Source organism: Gossypium raimondii, chromosome 7 (genome assembly GCF_025698545.1).
Source record: "Gossypium raimondii isolate GPD5lz chromosome 7, ASM2569854v1, whole genome shotgun sequence".
In the NCBI taxonomy this organism is placed as follows: domain Eukaryota; kingdom Viridiplantae; phylum Streptophyta; class Magnoliopsida; order Malvales; family Malvaceae; genus Gossypium; species Gossypium raimondii.
The window spans coordinates 37,279,314-37,302,169 of NC_068571.1; the positions used below are offsets into that span (position 1 = coordinate 37,279,314).

Sequence of the window (22,856 nt, forward strand, 5' to 3'; positions counted from 1 at the left end):
AAAAATTAGGCCAGAAACACTTAAAAATCATGCCCAAACTCATCCATAACATATCCACAAGTAACAAATCATTATAATACAATTTCTAAATTTATTAAGACCCAAAATACAAGACATAAGTGTGTTCAAAGTGATCAACAGAACAAAAGCTTATAAAAGGGTTGTCTAAATAGTTAAAATTTAAAAATAACCTTACAAATGCAATTACAATAAATGCATTTGTATACAAGCCAAGATTCAAAATTAATTGCAACTAAATTAAGGAACTACAACCTTAAGCTCAAGTGGTGATGCGATGCTCCCAAGTCAAAACACCATATTTTCGAAAAATGCAAAATCTACACATTTTAAAACAACTAATGTGTGAGTTCAATAAGTTCAGCAAGTACACAAGGATATTCTATTTTTTTATTAGTGTTGAGCCCTCTTTAGTCATGTCTATTACAAAATATACTCATATCACATTTTAAGGTTGCAAATGAATTCATTCCTTATTACCGAAACTTAAGTACTCAACTCACCCTTTAATAATCCAATAGTCATTCACATTGGGAATTTATATTTAGGACTCTCATTGGGGGTAACAATATTGCTTAATCCAAATTTTATTGCCTTTTTGGCTTTATTCTTTTAAATTATCCTCATATGAGTTCCAATTATGGCTATTAGTACATTATGCTAGTCATGTATTCCCTTGTTCATTTTTCTATTATGGGCATATAGAATCATAAGTTTTAATCTCATTTTTATGTCCTATGGCTCATGGTTTAACTTTGTTGTTCAACACATGCTCATTTAACTTGTTGGATTATCTCAAATCTCATTTGTGTCACAAATGGTCAAAGCTTAATATCATGACATTTAATTTTCAGCTCAAATACATAGCATGTTTATATCTATCTATTTATATTCTCAAGTAAATCTCATCGTTAAGATTTTAAATTTGTTTCGCCCTTAGTAAACATTGTAAAATGAGACTCGGATACACGAGAACCCTCTAAAATGCACTAAGAGCATGAAAGTGATTCACTCTAAGGCATCACAACTCATCCTTTCTGAACACACTAAATTTCTAGGCCTAAGGGAAACAAATTACATCCCTCCAAACACACCAGAGAGCACTGAAGTGCTAAAATTGAAAACAATAGATCAAATCCCTCCAAAAAACATTGAATAGCACTAAAGTGATAAACTTGAAGACAATAGATCACATCCCTCCAAAACACACCAAAAAGCACTAAGGTGCTAAGCCCAAAGAGAACAAATCACATCTCATATCCTTATTGACATGTCAATCCTATCCTAACTTTTCCACTAAGTTTACTAGGGTTCATTTAGTTCAGAAGTAACTTATTTCAGTTAAGGTCATTTACATATTTATAAGTATTTTATTCAGGCAGAGGTACAATCAAGGTTACAGGGTTTAGAGGTTGTTTAGACCATTCTTGTCTAAACTCACATATTGACACACTAAGTGCCTAACACATATACATATTTTAGCATAGGAAAAGTAAGAGTATCCAAAGGTACTTACCTTTTAGATGCATTTTTACTCAATTCTAAGCTTCCAAATACTTGAATATATTCTCATCCTTGCTTGAAAACCTAACCTCCAACCTTTCCTCAAATCCTCATATATAAAAATATAACAGAAATATTACCACAAATCTTTCGAAGTTTTCCCAAATAACCAATACCAAAAATCAAGCTAAGGGAGGTGGAAAAAATCATCTTACCTTATCGAAGCTTTCTTTCTCTAGCCACAGTTTTCTCTTTCATAAACCTATGAAACCTTAGCCTGAATGGTGAAGTTTATAGAGGAAATGAACTTGGAATCAAGTTTCTTACTTGATTTTATTAAGAAATCAAAGTTTGGATGTTAGGAAATGGTTTGATTTTGAGAGAAAAGAAAATAAGAAAAAGAATAAAGCTTCATGGGGAGAGAGAGGGACAACAGCAGAAGAAAAATTGATTGGGGCTGGTTTACCTCTTTCTTTCATTTTAAAATCACACAAGTGAAGCCCAAATGCCAAATTCAAACAATTTCAAGCCCACTAACATGATCCAAGTTCCAAATGTTCAAATTTATTTCATACACCAAATATCTCATATAAATAATACTTTTATCTTAAAATTATTGAGAATTGATCAAAATACCCTTTCAGGTTACAATTACCTCTTTGCCCTTTTACTCTTCCAAAAATAATTTCTTCACAACAAATAGTTATTAATCAACTCAAAATTCCTTATAGCTCAAATAGTTTATTAATCAAATCAAAGGGTAACATTGTTTAAGTATCTTGCGGAGGGTTGAGGAGTTCAAGAGTTTGCTTTTCGCACGTGATGAAGACGTCCAAAGGGAAGGGGTTACGCATCAAACATGCTAGATACACACATTAATGGGAAAGCCTTACAGTTCATCGTTGGTAAATGATGCCAATGATGAGATAAGTGTTATGTCATTTCATGCGACATGTGTTTAGTTGAGAGTGGCTCTTGAATCACTATGCATACAGATGTTGGGAGATGACGTCTTGGGGGAAAACCTTTAAATACCCCCCAAATTGAAAGTCCCAACTTCATATTTTTTTTCCTTAAAATTTTCTAAGTTGTTTCTTTATTTTTGAAATTATCTATTTTTTTCCACTGTCCTTTTTTTTTGTTCGTCGATTTTTCATCAGTCGAAGTCATAGGTTTTAATCAAGGTAATTAAAGGCTTTTTTTCTTTAATCTTATTAATGGATTGCTCCCTATATCGTAGTGCCACGTGGTGATCCATACGATGGCCTGCATAATTGTGCAGGCAAGCCAGGTGTCTGTGGTCAAGTGCCTAATGAACATTGTCATTACAAGTTAGTTGTCACCATGGTATGTGTTGCGTGATCCCACTTGTGTCATAGGTTATCTTGCTCTGACACCTAGTTTAAAGATTGTAGAAATGGTTAAACTTTAGTGGTCATACGAGGGTGCATCAAAAGGAGTTATGGATCGTCCACAAGCTAATCCAATAAGGGATCTAAGAAGGGTTAACCATATGCCACTCAACAGCCTGCCACGTATCTTGCTCTACTACGGTATAATACTATTCTTTTAAGGTATAATAGTACTTTACATAGTTTTGAAATTCAATGGCAACAGTCCAAATATAGCAGACAAAACATTTTGTAATTCGAATTGAGCTCAAATTACTATTTAATATCATTAATCTTAGTTATTAAAATTTAATTATATATTAATAAAAAATTTAATTTTAACTTTTTAATATCATAATAAATCAAACTTTTAAACTGAACAAAAGAGAAGTGTAATGCCCCAAACTCGACCGGGACAGACAAACTCGAATTCAGAATACCACATCAATCACTTACGTGACCTCCTTATTGATCACCAATCACACCACAAAAATGCATGCATAATCATCAATTATCAAGTAACATAACCATAAAAAGAAAACCTAAAATAAGCTTTTCTACTAAAAATCATCAAATAACACCCTAGGGCAAGATTGTCATTTAACACATGTTGTACGAAACAATTATAGAACATCAATTAAGCATACATACAGTTATAATGTTTTACTCAAGTCAATTTTTTAAAGAATCGGCTAAAACCGACAAGTAAAACTCCTTTAAATTTAAAGAAAAAGTTTAAGGACCAAATCATAAATTTAGAAAAATATCCAGAAAACCTTTTTACAAATTTAAAATAAAATTTTGAAATTAAACATATGAGACTTAATCATGCAAATTTGTAATACATTTCATAATATTTAAGGACTCCAATTTGATTGTATAAAAATTAGGACTAAATTGCAAAGATAACAAAACATGCCCAAGACCACAGCTTACCACGTCGTAACGACGCGATTACTCATGTCATGACATCGCCTAGAAGTAGGTTGTCATCTCGATGAAGTAATAAATGGCGTCCCGACGACAATTGCTCGTCGTAACGTCGATTATGGATTGTCGCAATGTCGCCCGCAATTCTGCAGAAAAATCACAGCAACATGCATATGACACTTTGACACCATTCTAGACATACCATTTCATGATTTTATACCCAATTACCTATTCTAACCTATCATATGGCATACATAGATCGTACAAAACATGCTTAATTACATTAAATCATTTAGAAACATAACTTATCAACCTAGATAAGTTACTTAGCATGAAATCCTTACGTCAAAAATAAATTACTTAGCATACCAAATTTTATATTTCATGCATTCCAAGAGAAATAATGGTTTACTTCATTCCAATTGATCATTTTAAACTTTTCTAACCCTACAGTATACCATTCTAACCTTCATATCAAATATTTAACCATTCTCATGCATTTTAACCACATAAGAATGCATTCCAAACATCATTTTCAATAATCCAAATAATAACAAACCAGTTATAAAAGTCCTTAAACAATCCATTAAAGTCCTTTTACAACCATCAACAAATATAAAGTTTAAATCCCTTACAAAATAGTCTCACATTACCATCTTTATGCTAGTTGAAAAATCAATTCACATACTCGAATGGAATGCCTTAGATGGATCACTTGCTTGCACACTTCCCATCCTTAAGAAGCTACTTCTCTGCAAAAAAATGTTCATAAAAGGAGTATGAGCTTAACTAAGCTCTGCGAGTGTTCAAAGATGCCAAAAACAAGCCATAATATCAAGGTTAATGGTAAGCATACTATCACTTTATTACATGGCATAGCACAAGCATCATCCCTAGCATCTTTTATTGATATATTGGCATTTAGCTTCCATGAAACATGTATAAAACATAAAGCATCAAATGCACGAATCTCCAAACACAACCAAAGACTCAAAGAGTCTAGCATATCTCATGAAGTATGGTGAACACTCTCCAAATACACCAAACATATCTTGGTGAATGGAGCTATGCTTGACATTCCTTTATCCCTCCAACATATCTTGGGGCCTCATCGTCCAAAAATAAACATATAATGCTGAGTACTCACAATCCTATGGTATGCCAACTATATCCAATGGTTCCAAAAGATCACAATGCCAACAAATCCATTTTAAACACACACTTACTGTTTTATGCACACTTTCACATATCAATTAACTCATGTTCATATCACATAATCAAATCTCATAAATGCACTTACATGTGTTCCCTTATTGCTCAAGGAGCCATAGTATAAAAATATCATATAATATGCATACATACCAGCAAGTTCATAACATATTTATTCATAAGGCACATAGCATTTTCAAGTCAACTCACATAGCATATCGTATCACTTAAGCATGATTTGTATATCAATAATAGATAGAATAGAGATACTTACACTCAAAATTTAGGATAGGTGTTTAGGCTAACCTAAGTCCCCTAATAATGCATTGAATTGTGCCCAGAAGTAGCAATTTTGATCACTCACCAAATTACTTTCGGTCGAACGTCGAAGGCTAGGTAAGCTTCTCTTTGCCCTTTGCCTTGCTCGTAGAAGCTCCTGATTTATCCGGTGCTTCGCATACATAATAAACACATTACACATTCATTAATTACAACCTTAATCACATTCAAACCATAGCAAAATCACATATCTACAATCTCTTTTTCTCAATACCAAAGTCTAACTAGTTTTGCCAAAATAAAAGTTTACTTGTCAAATCCTCGTTTCTAAACCTCAAATATGTTTATCAACATCCTAATTATCATATAATTATAGATTTAAACCATCAATTTCATCTAATTAATCGAATTTTACTTTTCAAAAATTCAAGCTCTCATGAAAATTTAAAATATCCATTAAATTGAGTTGAAATACCTTCTAATTAGTTCAGAATAAGTTAGAAATCAATCAAAACAGCAGGTTAACTCATTAGTTCAAGATTCACCATTTTTAATGAAGATTCAGTTTAAAACCTTAGATCTTAAGAAATCTCAATATACTCTATTAAATTTTAAATGAAAGAAACAACAACCAATGACAAATTTGATGAGAATTTTGTGATTTTTCTATTGGAAGGTGTTTAGGTGTTTGGGAAGCTAAAAAATCTTTAAGGGTAAGTTGATTTCGAGAGAAAATCTCAGATTTACAGAAGGGGAAAATTTTGAATGAGAGATCAAATGAGAGGGAAGGGGAAGTTAGGTGTTTAAATAGGCAACTGGTTTTTAAAAATTTGAGCTATTACCCCTTTTTGCCCCTTCTGGTTCCTTCCCTTTTCCAAATAGGTCTTTATTTAAAATTAAAGCTTATTTCTTTAATTATTTTCAAATACAGCTTCATTTTTTAAATCCGTTTTAATTTAATTAATTACCAAGCACCTAATTTTAATCTCCTCGCCTAAATTTTTAATTCCGGTTATTATTTTAATATTTTATTTAATTATTACTAGCTACAATCCTAATTCCGGTATCCAACTCAAACCCTCAACTACTAAGCCGATTCTACTAACCCGATTTTTTGATGTTACAAAAAAAAAAGTGTAGACAAGAAAAAATCAAGCCATGACCCAACTAGACTGCCAGACAAGTTTAATTGAACCTTTTTTTTGTATAAAAGTCTCCCAACCAAACCTTAGAGGAAGGAAAGATTTGCAAATGCTGTTATCTTTTACACATTCTTTTAGCAAGAGAAATGAAATGGTCATATGCACAACATACATAAAACAGGGATTGAATTGAACTTAAACCAAAAGGGACAAACAAAAACACTAATTTTGCCAGCTCAAAACAAGCAGGGTAACCTTTACAACCTATACAAAATTCCTTGTGGATGTTTCAAAAGAAATTCACACATTCTCTATCTCCCCCTGCTATTTTTGGGCCCGTTTGCTGCGACTGTGCTACATTTTTTACTTCTTTGAATATGTAAGATATGGATCCTGTGCTATTGTCAAAACATCCGGCCTTTCAGCTTGGTTATATGTTAAACATCGGCGAATCAAATCCTGCACATTTGAAAATAAGATTATGTCATCATTAATCAACCAAAAGTTCTCCCCATATGGTGGCATTTCATGATGGCCAAAGTCAGAAACTGCAGAAGTACAATACCGAACCCAGCAAATCTGCAGCATATAGATATAAACAGATAGCAAATGCCTTTACTGTGCATGCATCAATAAAACTTCTGTGCTTCTTAAAACGGGAAATGAGAATAACTAAACTTTGCAGCTATTAAATCAACATTAAGAGGCGGTATTTCTACAATAAACAAATGAGCATCGAGTCAAAGTCGAACTGTCATATGAAAATAATAATGTGTAATTTCAAAATAATAATAATAAGTGATTCTGCTTTTGTTGCTTAGGTCCATAAGTTGATTCATCTATCAAGACAAAATATGCAGCAGCAACTACCTAAGATGGGCAGAACTAACCTTTGCCTCATTAGAGACAGAGGGTCTTGAAGGGAATTCAACCTTGCGTGCTTTGATAATTGTGTCCTCACGCAATATTCGTTCTTGAGTTTGGTCATGCCCAAAGGGGCGCCTACCAAAAAGCATTTGGTAAAATAGTACACCAGCAGACCAAACATCCACCTGTCCGAAAAGGAATATAACATAAAAGAAGCTGAAGACTCGTACAAAATCATATGCAATCATGGTGCACAGGGTCACGTACTTGGAAACTAGAATAAAGATTTGTAAGGGCACAAAAAATTAAACTCCATATGGTAATGAAACCATTGACTTATTAATTATCCAAAAAAGAAACCGCCAACTTATCATGTTCAGTATGCATGCCCTCACCCTCACTTGGCAACAAAAACAGAGAGAAGGAAAATATTGGAGGCAGAGTCACTGACCTTCGATGAAATCAGAGGTATCTTGCTGAGCTCAAAGCATTCTGGGGGCAAGTACCTGAAATTAGAAAACAAAAATCAACACACAGTCGCTTGTGAAAAGAAATAGAGAAGATGACCGTGCAATATAAAGCAAGCATAAATCAAGCAGAAGAGATTATGTCCAAATATAGGAAGTTAGATTTCACCAAATAATTCAAAAGCAATAAAGAAAAGGGGGCAAAAGGACAAAAAAGCCTTCCTACGATTCCACCTTTATGGAAAGAGAGCCTTTATGACAGCCATTGAACATAAATGAAATGCAAATAGCACTAAGGATCAGAACCACAAAAAAGGAGATTTTTATTTCCAATAATTTACCCTCATAAATAAATTTACAAAATTTGTTCTCATGACATCAGCCCTCTTGTTTCTGAGAATATTTCAAAATCATATAGTCATTTCTACATCATCAAATTCAATAACAAACAGCACAAAGAACCTAAGAGTTTTCTTTACTCAAGTCCTCTTAAGGCCAGAAAATTATTATAAGAGATGAGGAAATTGCAGAAAAAATGAGGAGAGAAAGCAGAAGGCTTAGACATTTCAAATTCAAGGTTCCAGGGAAGAGCATCAAACTGTATTACTCACCAGTATGTTCCGGCTCCCTGGGATGTAAGTTCCATACCCTGGGATCCAACATCATCCTCTACTATTTTGCTAAGACCAAAATCAGTCACTTTTGCTACACCTAACTCATCAAAGAGAACATTCCCAGGCTTCAGGTCATAATGGATAATCTTCTGTGCTCTTTTATTCAAGCATACAAGGCCTTGAAATATTTGAACTATGATAATCCTAGCTTCTTTCTCAGGTAATACCAGTGTTGCCTTCAAAACAGCATCGAGATCTTTGCCTGAAACAAATAAAAGAAACAAAAGACAAAAGTAAATTAAAGGTAACCATTGCAAGGCAGATTTATAAACCACCATTCTCTACTGACTAAAAAATATAATACTGCCAAACAATGCCAAACAAACCAAGTGGTTGGGAGAGTTTACCGCTGCAGTACTCCAAGACAGTGCAGAAAGTATTATGGTCAATCTCAAAAATGTCCCAAAGCCGAACTATGTGACGGTGAACCAATGTCTTGTGAATGTAGTACTCTCGAATTGCATGCCGTATGTAACTTTGCTTCTTATCCTCACTCCACTGAGCATTCAGACCATGCAGCTTACATGCAACATATCTATGCTCTACCAAGTCATAAGCCTGCCGGAAATTTCTTACTTCAAATCACTGCAAAATGATATATTTTCACAATTGCCAACTCTGGCAAAGGAATTCTAGACTTTTGACATAGCAAATAGGCCTTGGCCAAACATGCTTAGAAAAACATTTGAATCTCAAATGATAAAAGCTTACTAAAGTTCTGACCTTATAAACCTCACTGAATCCTCCTTTGCCAAGAAGGTTTAAAAGGGCATATCGATTATTTAGTATTTGAAAATTGTTAAAACGGGAACCATCCTCATCTCTAATGCGCTTCATTTCACGTATAAGCCTTCCCTTATCTAGTTCATAGCGATCTCTTTCACGGAGAATACTTTCCTCCTCCTATATAACATTCGTAACTCAATAATAAATGTGCAAGGGAAAAAATCAACAAAACCACTGTGCCCTTTAATAATATCAAATAGAATAAGAAACAATTATGTGTGAAGCTAAACTTACACGTTTAATACTTGCTAGACGTGATTTGTGTATCTCATCCTGGAAGAGGATATCTTCTTCTTGTACACCTGATTCCGCATCAGTTGCATCACCCTTGTCTTAAAGTAAGAGAAAGTTGATCTTTCAGATATAAACTCTTTCATATTTGTTTGTCTGTTGAGTCATGTTGGATGTGTGTGTGCACCCATTCATGTTCCATATGAATGACTTTTTATTTGTGAGTGTATGCAGCAATATATCAGGTGCACATAAACTAAGTAAAACCTCCAAGTTAGGTACATGTACAAGTCAGTTGTAGCCAATGGCTGTTAAATGAGTCAAATGTGTGGTCAAAATCTCTTTTATGCGCACCTGTGCAATGTATAGCTAAAACTAGACCACAGGTTAGCACATGCTTCTTTAATTTGGTATCTTGAAATAGCACATTCACACATATTGAACCTTCGGCCTTCAACATGCAGTAAAGAGTCTTTATAGTGCATGGCATCTGTTTTGTAATATTATAGCTCACCAAAAGCTTATTCCCCTTCTTTGGCACTGACTCGTGAGAAATTAGTAAAACAGCAGCTTGCTGCAAAGAGCACAACTTTAACATATTTTCCTTTCCTTATCTTTTATAATAGCTATTTAATCATTTATATGACATTGAAACTATTTTATGTGCACGTAATTCAAACTTATTTTTAAAGGCAATTTATAACTATATCTATTGTCAATACTAACTTCATATTTTATGAGTGACTCAAAATTTTTAAGCCTATTAGCTTGAGGCTTGTTTCTCGCCTCATGGGCGACGAATAAAAACATTTCTATTTATTAATTATATTTCATAGTTTACCATCATGAAATTAACAGTTGATTTTATGCTCTTTATTTTAGAACCCATACAGTTTTATCAAGTATATTAATAATTAAGTATTTTAAACATATCATTTATATATTTTATGTCAAATTTTCAAATTATCTTTATTTAATAAGAATATGTCATGTTATATTATTTTATTTTCTCTTTTATTTTTCTTTCTTTCTTTGCTTTTCTTTTCTTCCCTTAGCTCTTGATGGCAGAATTACTTGACTTTTTTAAGACAGGTCACACAAAAAATTACAGTTCAACAAGAACAAGGACCAAAAGGCAAGTTGATGCCACATTAATTGCTTGGTTAGAAAATGAAATCCAGTTCGAAAGCCAAAGGCCTAAGATCATGGATCCTCCGGCGACAAAGAGGCCTTTATGGTCCTAAAAAAGAGGCACAGGATGCTGCCAACATGCAACGAAAAAACCAGCTTCAGCCTAGTAGTTGGTTTTGTGACTGGAAAACACGTCAACTAACCTCCTTAAGTTTTCCTGTCTATAATCCCATAACATTTGGAACATATCAACTGATGCCTATATCTATTTCCGTATAGTATCAGCACTTCAATTAATACAGACGGTAAGAATTCTTAAACTCTGTAATTGCAGAAATTAAGCCTTACCAGATTGTCGCTTCTTCAATTGTTTCCTCTGTCGCTCAACAGCCTCCTTAGCTTCCAACAATTGTCTCTAAAGAAAAGAAAATGAAATCAAAACATTAAAAAAAAAAAAAATCACGCCAGCATATTAAAAAACAGAGAATCCTCAGGCCTAAATAATTATATCAATTAACTTTTCCTTTCAAGGCTAATTATAAACACACACATATATATATATATATAGAGAGAGAGAGAGAGAAAGAACATACAAGATGAGCATTTAGATCTTTCAGTGCTTGCCCATCCTCCCACGTCTCAGATATTAGTGTTCCAGCTCTAAAGGCAAAAGAACACAAGGGCAACTCATAAATAAAGCAATAATGAGTAGTAATACTAACATCGTGGTTCACGATGAGGCCCATGATACAACAAGACAGAAAAATATTAAGCACTTGGATACTTAAACCATATAACTTCAGCTTCAGCAGTGTGTAGAGGGAATTAAACAATTATGATGCTACATTTGTATAATTCACTAATGCACATTCTTGCTCCCACTTTTAAGTATAATGTCAGGATCGCATGCTTTGCAATCCCTTAGAATCGTGGACAACATGGTGGCCTATTATTATTAATAGTAAAGACTGCCTTCGATTTATAATGTGCAGCAGCCTGTTCATACTAGTAAAACTCCCTGTGAGGAATCAAACCATCCATGAATTATTTTAGCACCATAGGATGTGATATTCATAATAAGTTGCATGGTAACATTCTTAAATAACATGTATCAACTTTGTGAGTCCATCACTATCTACATTCCTACACCGAACATACTTGACATGGTTCCCATTCATTTGCATCCGATAATGCAATCAAAGATATCATCAATTTTTTTCGTTTTGCTTTTCTCTTGCTTTGACCAAAAACTATACCAAGCATGAAGAGTCCTTAGCAAGCACATTATCAAAGATAATTCTTTTAAAACTCAATTACACCCACATTGCCAAATCGCAAGGATTTTGAGGCATACAACCATTGTCATGCTTTGGCTTTTATGAAACACATTTAGATACTTAAAGTAGTGTGATCAACATTCTTCATAAATTTTTTCTTCAATTCACTTTCCCCCACTTGGACTGAGCACCATTTGAAGTATGTTGAATCTGTTCCAAGCACATTAACCAAATCTGAAAAGCTCTTTGTATACCTGATTACACCGACATTCCCAAGTCTCAAGGAATCCTGCCGCACTTTCATCCTAGCTTCCCGTCGCTCGGCTTTTGAAACAGCTATCAACAGATCAGAGATCATTTTTTGCCTCTGAATCACAGTCAAATAAGAGGCCCAGAATTAAAATTGATACCATATATATCAAGCATACTTAACAAATACTTCTCTTTTCTAGTTATTGTCCTTTTACATGTTAGGTATTAGAGAACATATTAATAGCTTGATTTTCTGTCTTGTGAAACAAACAACATTGTAGAAGTTCAGTTATGTGCATAAATTAATACTTCACAAGAGTATTACAGAAACAGGCTTGTGAAGAGGCATAGGTGTTCAGGAATATTAAGCGAACTTCATATATCAGAGTGAAGTAAAGAGCAAGCCCCTAATTATAGCTAATAAGAATCCAGGTGCCTCAGATTCCAATACCGCAAGCTCCCATCAGAATCATAGGTAGGAAAGTGATTACTTTTTTCTGACATCGCCCTAAAAAATATATTCCACGCATCAAAGAGGTTTCTAGCCCAGGACATCTGCTGCTAGAACTTCATTTCACAATGCAGTTCAAGAACTTGCAGCAGCAATATTCCAGTCAAAGACAAAAATTTGAAAACAGGTAAAAACCTTGCACAATCTAATATTCGAGCAAAGATATGTTAAATTTTTTTTTTTTTTACAATGGGTGAACTTAAGAAATCCATTTGCTTCTGAGCATAAAGAAAATAGTTTCTGGATCCCTTCCCAGATTTAGTTAATGACAGGAACAAAGAATATATGGTATTTCACATTTTAATCATTTTAATCCACCCACTAGGGAAGGAAAAACACACCAAGAAAAGAATGTTTATTTAAGATGCAGACAGTACATAAGGCCATATATTTGTTTATTGAATGAAGTTAAAACTTAGAACTTGCAGCATACTGAGAATAATCAATAAAGCATAATAACACCTTTGGCTTCATTTTCTGGTCATAATCTTTAATATCTTTCAATTCCTGCCAAAGGACAACAAGCACTAAAAGGTAAGTAGTAAATACATAAAGAACCATACCCTGCAGATCGGGGGAGGGGACCCTCATATAGAAGAAATACTAGATAACCTTTTCTAGTAGCCGACAATGATTCTGATAATCAGAAGCTTCTTGACGACATTTCTGGAGGTCCTCCTCCAGTGCTGCAACTTTAGAATGTAGAGATGTCACCTCTTCCTAAGTTAAGTTACCAAACAAAAGGATTAGAAAGTGAGTTAAAAATCTGCTGCACACTAAGGAAAATCACTAAAATATATTTTAGAAAGGAAAAAAAATAGTTGCAAAAGCAAACCATAGTTCTTTCTACTCCACATTTTCTGGACTAAAAAGAAGTAAAATGTATTGCCAAAAAGTGAAGAAGATAATCAAATTGTTAAATTGAAGATAAACTTTACCAAAACACATACCTCTAGTGAAGTGCGGTCATAAGTCTGGAACTGCTCTTTAAGCCTATTATCCTGCAGGATGATATAAATATCCAAAGGCCTGTTATTTATATTATTCAACTAATAAAGTTAGTCGGGTATCTGATTACGTAATTTTGCAAAATAACCCTGCATGCCATAAAGGAGGAGAATAAATTTTTTCTTTATTTTTCCAAGCTAACCGTTATTGTTTCAAAATTTAAGAAAGGTTTTCATTCTGAATAAACCAGTTAAATGTGGAAGGACAAATGACAGACACTTGGGCACCAGCTTCCCATAAGTTTAAGCTCCATTTTAAGGTATATATATTTTCTCCTATTAAAAAGAAACTCATTTTTTTTTACTTTCCTTTCCCTTAATCAGCATACGATGAGAATATAAAGGGCCCGTGGAAAATAATCTTAAATACTGAAACAGAATAAAATTTGAGTCATGTCCTTGAGATCTAAATTTCATCTTTAACATTTTTTAACTTTAATTTTGACATCTAAATGGTCCAAGCTTAGCCCAATCTTTGCTGCCACTTGAGCAAAGGAAGGACAATAGCACTCCTCTTTATTTTCTTTTTTTTTTTTTTTGGGGGGGGGGGCGGTGCAAAAGGCCACTGGAGAAATCAAAAAGAGCATTTTTGTCATTTCTGACTTTCAATTATAATTAAGAAACCAACAAAAAACTCAATATCCTTTGGCGAAAGCACCTTATGATATGAGTTATCAAGTTGACTATTTGACGCCGTTACTATAGACGTAGATGTTTGTTGTCGTATCTGATCATTAGCCCTAGACCCACGGCCCCTGTTTGAAACAGAATGGCCCCTTCCACGGCCTTGTTTTCTCCTATTCCCATCAGAACTTGCCTTGACATCCACAACTTCCACAATCTTTTGCGTCCCTTCAGAAATTGCCTGATTCATTTTTCATACAAAGGTAAATTTACGCAACCCTTTTTTCTAGAGGCAAAAAAGGAAAACTTAACAGTGCTCAGAGTCATAGAGATAGTGAAGTTATCCAACAAATTGCTTCACCAAAACAGTCATTGTATTACCTTAAGGAGCTCAAGAGCAAAGCAATTATTTCCTAACCTCCAAAAAGGTTAGATCATGAATCAGATACCTACCTCAGCATGTTTAAGAACTAGCAAATTATCATCTCCTTGCACCTTCCGCCGCTTTTGAGTATTGGCCAGTATTAAAAACTCTCCTCCATTCTATCATCGCAAGAAATGTAAAAAGACTTAATTAATCCAGTTTTAAAGCTTGGAAGACATCAATGAAATCTACAACACTTGAGACAGTGGAATAGAGATCATATTATTCAAATAGTATGCAAAGATAGTGAAACCGGACAACTATATTATGGCTATGGTTATTCTTTTGATCAAATGGTTTAAAATTTTGGCCACAGGTAACAGCTTCAACTGCGAATGGAGTAATGGCTTGAACATTTTATCCATTTCAATTATCCACCAATCCTTTAGCATATAAAAATTCGCAATGAAAGTAAGCTAATGCCAAAATGCCATGTTGAACCACTACTTCTCATATCAATAAAGAACAACATAAAAAAATGCAACGCAATTGTTCCACCTAAATGAAGTGTTGCTAGGAAGTAATAGCCAAAACTTACAGTCATTTTTTACCATTCCGCATTTGCAAAACAAAAGGAAGCAATGGTGATTGCTGAAAACATCGTAAGGGCTTGTTACCTCATCATCAGAATCACTAGAACTAGAAGCCTCAGGCAAGTCCTCAGCGGAAACAAATTTCGAAGCCGATGATAGAGAAGACCAAGGCGGCTGTTGCTGTTGTTGTTGCGGTTGCTGAGCAGCAGATGCAGAAGAGGCCTTGCCTACCAAGCGAGCTTCGAGCTTTGCAATCTTGGTGGGCAAAGAATGGTCTGATTGGTTTGACGAATTCGAAGAGAAATGTAGCAACATATCGTCCGACATTGGGGACCAAACCCGATCAGAGAAACTAAAACGACTGGTCAGACCATGAAGGAACCCAAAAACAAAAGGACAAAAGTGGACAATTATTCTTCCTCTTGAAGAATTCTATGGGTTTTAAATGTTTTAGTAAAGACACGGAAGAATCAAGGGAGAGGGGAGAAGGAAGTTTTGACAGATTTTTCTTGTCTTTGGTCTTTGAAGTTTTGAATTTTGACGAGGCCAAAAAGAAGTGTTTCTTCAACGGTGGGGTTTGATGCTTTGATTTAATTTGGGTTAGGGTCCAGATTTGGCTGAAAATGTGAGGAAATAATTTGTATACAATCTATTATTTAGTTATTTTGAGGTTAAAGTATTTGGGGGAATAAATTAGTATGTCTTGAAAATTATTTTTATCAATTATTGTTTCAATTGTTATGAAAATATTTTATTTATGCAATTATAAAAACCTTAAAAATATTAATTTTATTAAACAATAAAATTGTAAATGTTAATTCTATTTCAATTTGGTATTATTTAAATTTTTATAGCATAAAAATTAAGGCCACGTTTGGTTAGAGCGAATGGAATAGCCATCCCCTCCTTATTCTTGGATGAACAGTTAAGCTATAGTTTGGTTCACTGTTTTCTTCATGTCTGATTTATCAAATCATCATTCGACGAAAGGGGCTAAGAATAACCCATTCAACGACAGATGTAATAGCAAAATTTTTCCCCAGACAATTTTACCCTGTATTTCTTCACCCATTTACCGTCAATTCTGTCGTTGTTGTAAAAGTGGTGCCTCCTTCGATTCTGTCATTGAGAATCGTAGATTCATCTCCGACTCGTTCTCCGCCTCCGCAAAGCTGCCTCCTTTCCTTTGTGAGAACCTCTATAAGTTCCCATTTTTTTCCCCCTTCTTGTTTTATAATTCCAACTATGTTTGTATTATTGGTTTCGTTTTTCCTCTTTCCTTTCAATTTTTTTTTTCAATTATCATTGTTATAAGAATTACCCAAAAGAATATTGAAAAATCTAGTTCAATAATTATTGTCGAAACCGTTTTTTGAAAACAAAAATTCAATTGTCGACTTTAAAAATAAAACTGGAGTCGCCACCGATCCTTTATTAGGGTGTGATCGGCTCACCTTAAAAATTATTTTGGCCTACGAATTTTGAGAAAACGAGTTCGGGAGTCAGTTACGCACGAGGAAGGGTTAGCACCCTCGTAACGCCCAAAATCGGAACCAAATTGATTATTTGATGTCTTAGTGTCGAAGGTTTAAAAAAGATTTTAAAATCAACTCAAACGATGGAATTTGAAAATGGATAATCAATTGCTCAAGTCATGTAAAGAAATCGAGTCCCAATACGTTAGGGTACAATTCCTCATAATCCCCGAACTTTGAATATCACTTTTATTTTATGTGAAAATTTTCATTTTGAGAAAATAACATGCCACACCCAATGCGTTAGGACACAACAAGTTAAGTTCCCGAAAATGATTTTTATTCTCATGCATTTTGAATAAAGAATATTCTCGGTTATTTAGGATTAGCAAAGAAAATCGGAACCCAATACGTTAGGGCTCAATTTCCTCGAAGACCCCAAACTTTGAATATTGCTTTTATTCAAAATAAACCTTAAATCAAGAAAAAATGATTTTGATTTATCGAAAAAACCAAGATTTATTTTCCAAAGGGTATGTTAACAAACTAATGTACAATATCAAGCAAATATTTTAATTTAAAATATATATGTACATGTATTTACAAAATATGTAAACGCAAGCACAATATACAAGTAAGTTTGAAAATATGTGTATATATGTATATAAAAAACGAAAAATCTATTTACAATAATTTTGATTATAAAATATGAAAAATATATAAATATTATAAAGTATAAATATACATACGTATATATGTATATAGAAACTAAGAAAATGAAATAATAGCAAAATATATAAAATATATGTATATGTATTAAAACATTCAAAATATATATATATATATATATATATATATATATATATATCTATTAGCATACACATGCGTATATATGTAAGGATAATAATAACAATAATAATAATAATAATAATAGTAATAAAGTCATAGTATAACATAATTTTAAAAATGAAAAAAATTAAAAAAAGGGTTAAATTGAACTAAAAAAAGAAAAAAAAGCTAAATTCGAAATAAATCTGAAAACAGGACCACATTGAATGCGTGTACAAGTGTGGAGGACCAAAAGGGAAATTATTCCCGCCTTTCAAAACGCACAGAAAGATGGGCCAAATTGAAATGTAAATAAAATTTATGGAAAATTTAAAAGAAATCGAAGCTTAATTTAAACACACTGCAAGACCGGGGGACCGAATGCAAATAGACCATTTAAGGTCTCGACGGACCACTCGAACTGGTCGGGTCGACGCTGGTTCCCCTTCCAAACGGCGTCGTTTCGCTCTTATTATAAAGCAAAAATTTCCTTTTTTAAAAAATCACTTTTCTTTCTTTTACAAAAGAAAAAATAACCCTAGCAAGGGTTTTCATTTTCTTCTCTGCCGCCAACGGGTTCCTCATGGCTCGATCACCTGACCTCCGATCGCGATGGAGGGGGACCGTTTCGATGGTTTAGGCGAAAAAGGTTAGTCCTTTTCCCTTTTTTACTTTCGTATGCACAGAAACAAACAAAAATAAAAGAAAACTAAAAAAAATTCTAATAAGTCACCTTAAAACTGATATTTGCTCTCTATTGATTTTTCTCTGTGATTTTACATGTCCCCCCCTTTTACAGATTTCTAAAGGCTTTTTATAGCCCGAAAAAGAAAAATAAAAATAATAAAATCAATATCTGTCTTTGCTGTTTTTCTCTTTGGATTCTTTGAATCTGCTTTTGCAGTGTCGTGGAGCGAGCAGTGCGATGGGAGGCCGATCTCAGGAGTCCTGCTGGCAACTGGAGGTGGGAGGTTGCTACTTGTTGCGGCTACTTGTCGCTAGGGTTTTCTGCAGATTGGGCTAGTTCAATTGGGCCTACATGTGTTGGGCCATTCTAGGTTTAGTTGGGCCCGAGCATTAATGGGTTTGTACAATTATTTTTCCATAATTTTCTTGAAATTTGAAGAAAAATGGAAATTTTTTAGTTGCAAAGACTGCAGCTTGGGGATAGGGTAGGAACTTATAGATTTTGGTATTGGGACATTTTTCATTAACCAACTGGTTAAATACAGATGATAGAACTGGTATTTTTGTGATGGATATGATGCGTATGATCTGGTATTTTTATTTCTTTTGTGTGTATGTACTTCTGTCTTGTATCTCTTTTTAAAAAGGCATTAATGTTCATTTTCCCTTTTGGATAGATTTGTTACTTCTATATATTACCGACATCTTTATCCCTCTTGTTACTAATTTTCATGACGTTTTTAATCTGCATGTAGTTTAAATTGGATATAATAAGTTGCATTCTGTGTTATTTAGGGAATGAGATTACATACACTTCTCATTGCTTATCCTAAAATTTTGGGGAAAAGTTTATACTAATTTAATTTTATTATTTCAGGAAATATCAGTGAAAGGGCTTGAACTACTAAACAAATACATTGGTGCTTCTGAGCAAACTGTAAGAGAGTCTAATCAAGTATTTTCTCTTTTACCATCTTTTATGGATGTGTTTCCCATTGATTTTTGCTTCTTGATATGCCAGTAATATTTATTATAATTCAAACCCAGTATGTAGAAAATAACATATATAAACAATAATTTCTAATGAGCCTTGTAAATGCATAATGTGTATGTATTATTAGTATTTACCTTGCCTAAAATAAAATTTAGTAGCAAGTTTATGTTACATGCATTTTAAGTATTGAATTGAAGGGTATAGGACTGTTGTAATATATTACTGTCAATGTAAACTTTGTAAACTTGCAGATTTATTAACTTATTCTAACGCCCAAGGGACTAGGATGCTGAGGCATGCATATCTTATTGACTATTAAGTTCAGCTCATCATATGTTGTGGAAATATATTAATGTGTTTCTACTGTGGAAATATAACTCATGGTTCATGCTCAATATCGTTTCAGGTTCAAGAGATTTTCTAACTTTTTTGATTAATTTGATTCCATTACCCCTAAAAGATGACATGACTACACTAGAGTAACTGATCGAGTTGTCAACCAAGTTAGTATCTTTTTGCTTGCTACATTTTATTATTTTGCCTTAACTTTTTATGTCTTTCTCATTGTTATTTTGCTTTCAAACAATTCCTAACTTAATTAGATGGTTTTGAAGTTTTGACTGGTGTATTTGTGTTTGTTGCAACAAGGTTAGTTCTCATGGAATCCTATTGTATTATTTTGATAGTATCTATCCTTAATCTTCGGTTAATCCCCACAATGTTGAGTTTGGTTCGTTATTATCTTCACGTGATCAATTTTGAAATGAGATGCATACCCAAATAAGATAGCTTTTCAAGTAGCACAAAATTTTTAAAAGATAATACGCTTCTTGATTTCAAGGTTTTCCATAAATATATGAATTTATTATTTCATGGTTTTCCTTATGAGTTGCATGGCTTTAATAAAAATTGACTTAAATTCTTCTCATAAGCAGTAGACTAGATCTGCTTGATGCTGCATTGCTGAGACCAGGTAGGCTTGATCGCCTCCTTTTCTGTGATTTTCCATCTCCGCGTGAAAGGTTGGATATTCTGACCTTTCTTTCAAGAAAGGTTAGTGATATTGTTTTTATGCATCAATTTTCTACGCTCTCTTTTTTTTTTTTTGTTTCATCATAGAAACCGAAGGTATAAAACTCTTCTTCAAGTCTTGCTTCCTAGAATTACATGATTTTAACCACATGTATCAGCTTTGTTACCAGGATTAAGTGGTCAGTGTTGGATTTTGATGTACATCCGTCACTAATCACTACACCAAAACAGGTCTTGAGCGGCGCTTTTTAATGCCACTAAAGGTATTTGCGGCGCTTCCATAAGCGCCGCAAAAAATGCCACTAACGAAAACGTCGCAAACTTTTGCAGAAGCGCCGCAAAAAATACCGCTAACAAAAACGTCGCAAACTTTTGCAGCGTTTACAAACAAAAACGCCGCTAAAGACCATGTTCTTTAGCGGCGCTTAGAAAAAAACGCCGCTAAAGATCATGTTCTTTAGCGGCGCTTAGAAAAAAACGCCGCTAAAGATCATGTTCTTTAGCGGCGCTTAGAAAAAAACGCCGCTAAAGACCATGTTCTTTAGCGGCGCTTAGAAGAAAAACGCCACTAAAGATCATGTTCTTTAGCGGTGCTTAGAAAAAAACGCCGCTAAAGACCATGTTCTTTAGCGGCGCTTTTATACAAAAACGCCACTATTTTTGGGATTTTTTTATATTAAAATTTTCATTTTTTTCAGCCCTCCTATAGCAACAAATCAAAAGCAACCAGATTTACACTAGCCAAAAGCAATAAATTTATATAATATTTCAAATTAAACGAATAAAATAATATTAATATTAATAAATAAAAGTTAATTCATAGTATTTTTGCAAAAATGTTAAATGTTAAAATGATAAAAATAATTATGTTATACATTATGAAGGCGGAAGTTGCGACTGAAACATCTTCATCACAGTCTGAAGCTGTTGCTGGAGTTCGTCGTACTTTTTGGCCTGCTCTGCTTCCCTCGCTGCGGCCTCTGCTTCCCTCGCTGCCGCCTCTGCTTTAAGTTGTAGCTGGAGTTCTTCATATTTCCTTTGAACCTCAACTGTGGTCGCTTGCATCTCAAACCATCTGGGCTTTCAACCTCGAACTTGACTTGAGCTCGACTCCCAAGCCATGTATTGGTAGGAGTGGATCCAAAATATTGGCTTGGGCTAACAAAAGATCCTTGAAATCGAACTCGACCATACCTTTTAGGACCCAAAACTTCAGAATAATCGGTTATCAATGTCTTCAAGATGAACAGAACTATCACTAGAAGCAATCGCTTCAGACTCGCTTTTTATCCTTTAGTTTTTCCTAATAAATAAATCACATAGTTAGGAACACAATATTATATATTAAAAAACATATGCAACATAACAATAGTCGCATTACAAGCAATGAATTAAACCATTAGAAAATAAACACTAAAATAACTAAAATAAGTCAAATCGTATTAAGTAAACGTACCATTATTTCACCGACTTGAGTCATGGAGATCCATCTTTCTTCCTATGTGTAATTTCAAAAAGTTGAAGGCGTCAAACTTTTTGACCAGATGACAGTTCCTACAATATGGTAGTATAAATATTATTTAACAGAAAGTTATACATATTCGACAATATTAAAAAAATTAAAAATACCTCCGCGCAGCTACACATGCAAAACTTCTCGACCCGGCTGTGTGGGTGAATTTTTGTTTCTGCCTGCTGCTTTTTCCAACTTGTTCACGATCCTATATTATGACATTTTTAGTACGTAAATAGAAAATACTATAAACCAAAATAATTACAATAGTTTGGAAGTACGTCATACCTCGCCTTTCTTCGAATGCCAAAATCTAACCGCATCTTCCCATTGGTACCTCAACATACCCGGCGGGACATTTTGTAATTTCTCATCGAGGGTTGTTTTTGTTTTATAATATTTTTTCTTCAAAGTACTTTTATTGTCTCTCCATCTTTTTCCCAATGCCTTCTTTACGTAAGCATCCGAGACCTCTAAAGCAAACCTCGCCTACAAAAAACAAAAAACACAAGTTAATAAAGTAAATATAAATGAAACTATTTCCCAAGCATTACAGATGACATTAACATTTTGTTACCTTAATATTATCGAGGGCTTGGTTTTTGTTGCTATCGGGCATTTGATGCCATGACTCGTAGTTGATAGGCAACATATTCACATTTCGTGCTAAAATGCCCATGTATCCTGCTAAAAGTCGAGCTTCTGATCCAACAGGCTGACCAAAACTGTTTCTGCATACCTTGACACGCTCGACTGGATCTAACTCATATAACTCTCTAAGTAGCGTACGTCCTCGACCTCTGCGCGTCCCACCATTTTCAGCTACAAATGGTATATTATAATATAAGAATTTGAAAATAAATCAACTATAATGAAACACGCATGTAAATTAAATGTAAAATTACTTTGAACTTCAGAGGATCCTCATTGTAATCGGAACATTCAAGATCCAATTGTCTGTCTCATTGCTCAAGATTATTTGTTTCTGTCGAGTTAGGATCATTTTGAACAATGCTTCCCCTTAGAATTTTTCTTCTAGGCATTTTATCTGCAATACACATAAAATAGTTG

General features: G+C 33.9%; 1 protein-coding gene and 1 long non-coding RNA gene across 3 annotated transcripts; one reads left to right on the top strand and one right to left on the bottom strand.

Annotated features, from left to right (window-relative positions):
• Window positions 1–6,514: 6,514 nt before the first annotated feature.
• Window positions 6,515–15,861, bottom strand: LOC105793198 (serine/threonine-protein kinase TOUSLED). Of its 2 annotated transcripts, none has more exons than XM_052633626.1 (16): window positions 15,341–15,861; window positions 14,753–14,842; window positions 14,334–14,540; window positions 13,619–13,669; window positions 13,281–13,388; window positions 13,131–13,175; window positions 12,160–12,272; window positions 11,222–11,288; window positions 10,977–11,043; window positions 9,501–9,598; window positions 9,204–9,383; window positions 8,828–9,038; window positions 8,418–8,682; window positions 7,791–7,845; window positions 7,343–7,524; window positions 6,515–6,931 (listed from the first exon to the last, which is right to left on the bottom strand). In XM_052633626.1, exons 1-16 carry the CDS (start codon window positions 15,581–15,583, stop codon window positions 6,925–6,927), a joined length of 1,989 nt encoding a protein of 662 aa, XP_052489586.1. In that variant the 5' UTR covers window positions 15,584–15,861; the 3' UTR covers window positions 6,515–6,924. The 2 variants fall into 2 exon arrangements, with proteins under 2 accessions (XP_052489586.1, XP_012477580.1); XM_012622126.2 differs by having other exon boundaries at window positions 7,363–7,524; window positions 15,341–15,859.
• Window positions 15,862–16,177: 316 nt separating this feature from the next.
• LOC105793190 (uncharacterized) lies at window positions 16,178–20,475 on the top strand. Its single transcript, XR_001133422.2, has 3 exons — window positions 16,178–16,444; window positions 19,124–19,183; window positions 19,647–20,475. It is a non-coding gene; the product is annotated as an uncharacterized LOC105793190 (long non-coding RNA).
• The last annotated feature ends 2,381 nt before the right edge of the window (window positions 20,476–22,856 follow it).

Bases quoted from the DNA above. Each gene is read 5' to 3' on its own strand.
- LOC105793198 (XM_012622126.2), bottom strand. From the start codon at position 15,583: ATGTCGGACGATATGTTGCTACATTTCTCTTCGAATTCGTCAAACCAA. The intron at 11,044-11,221 runs GTATGTTCTTTC...TCTTTTCTTTAG, and splicing joins AAGATCTAAATGCTCATCTT to AGACAATTGTTGGAAGCTAA. The intron at 7,525-7,790 runs GTCAGTGACTCT...CTTTTCGGACAG, and splicing joins TACCTCTGATTTCATCGAAG to GTGGATGTTTGGTCTGCTGG.